Source organism: Propithecus coquereli, unplaced genomic scaffold (genome assembly GCF_000956105.1).
Source record: "Propithecus coquereli isolate 6110/MARCELLA unplaced genomic scaffold, Pcoq_1.0 Scaffold238, whole genome shotgun sequence".
NCBI classification, from domain to species: Eukaryota; Metazoa; Chordata; class Mammalia; order Primates; family Indriidae; genus Propithecus; species Propithecus coquereli.
Genome location: NW_012147930.1, coordinates 1,072,341 through 1,073,613, shown reverse-complemented (window position 1 = coordinate 1,073,613; position 1,273 = coordinate 1,072,341). Strand labels below are relative to the sequence as shown.

The following is a 1,273-nucleotide window of genomic DNA, read 5'->3' as shown; positions in this document are numbered from 1 at the left end:
TAGGACCAAAAGTTACATACTTTTAGACAAAAAATAAGAAATAAGAATCATTAGTTTTAATGATTGGGTTGTTTTGGTCCTTTTACTTTTAATCGAGTCCAGAGGGCAATGGACAGACCAGACACGTAGAGCCCGGTTTAGAAGTATCATTTCCACCTTGGCTCCCTCCTGGTGGCAGGTAAAAGGTGCTTTATGAGCAGAGCCACCCTTGGTAAACTCGGGACACTGGAGAAATTTGTCTCTAACACCTTCAGGCATTTCTTTCTCTTTCTCCTTCTTCCAAGTCCTCCCCACTGCCACGATGGCTCCCCGCCCTGAGCCAGAGGTGGTCACGATTGCTCAGAATCACGTCGGTTCGAGGGAATGGCAGGGCCCTGATGGTCCTCTGCAGCTCGGCGTCCCTGCCCGGGACTGCCCCGCCCAGGGGGCGGCCGCCGTTGGCTGCACGCACACTTACTTGTGATACCAGTTCACCTTCATTTCTTCCGCAAAGTACTTCATGAAACACTGGAGTCTTATTCCTTCCGGGGTGCAGAGCACCTTCAGTGGAGAAGCAGACATTCCTGCAGGACACAAAACTCAGGTCTGAGAAGAGCAATCTGTGCTGTGTCGTAAGGGCAGGTGCTACGCCGGCCACAGATTCTTATGTTTTATTCCCGTGCTGCAACCTTTCATTAAATGGCCACTCGCCACGGTAGAATTATTTGAAAACCTCTTTGCAGAATACTATGAGACACACATAATTGTTAAAAAAAAAAAAAAAAAGAGCCAACATCTGCGCCTTACCAGTTTGCCTTAAGAGGACACAAAGTAGGATGAGTAACAATGTATCACGGCGAATGCGACATGAATTGCTCCAGGTCTCGAGCATTGAAGAAAATCAGCAAAAGGGAGATTAGGCGTTAGCAGAGATGTTCTAGGTAGGAGGCAAGGAGATGGCACGACCAGAGTTGGTCATTCAAGACAAGTAAAAATTGGGTCAAAGGAAAGAAGGCGGAAACCATAGGCAATAAGAAAAATTTAAGAAATGAGAACATACGTGGTGTATTTGGAGTACAAATTTAGACCGATTTGATCTACTTGGGGTAGATGGTCGGGGGCGAGACTCAGAAAAGGAGCAGGTAGGAAGCAGCATATCATTATATTAAGGCAACAGCTCTGAGTTTGAAGTGGAGATTGTTGTTAGATACGCCACCTTGGAGAATTAACATGACTTATGGTGTTTCCTTACCTGGAAAATTATACTACATAATAGCAGAGATAAGGGAAAATA

General features: G+C 45.7%; 1 protein-coding gene across 1 annotated transcript in view; it reads right to left on the bottom strand.

Annotated features, from left to right (window-relative positions):
- MYOM2 (myomesin 2) overlaps window positions 1-1,273 on the bottom strand; it is a 68,449-nt gene that overhangs the window by 9,590 nt on the left and 57,586 nt on the right. The window contains exon 31 of the mRNA XM_012645867.1: window positions 458-563. Coding sequence (XP_012501321.1) covers window positions 458-563 — 106 coding nt within the window. The remainder of the gene's footprint in view (window positions 1-457; window positions 564-1,273) is intronic.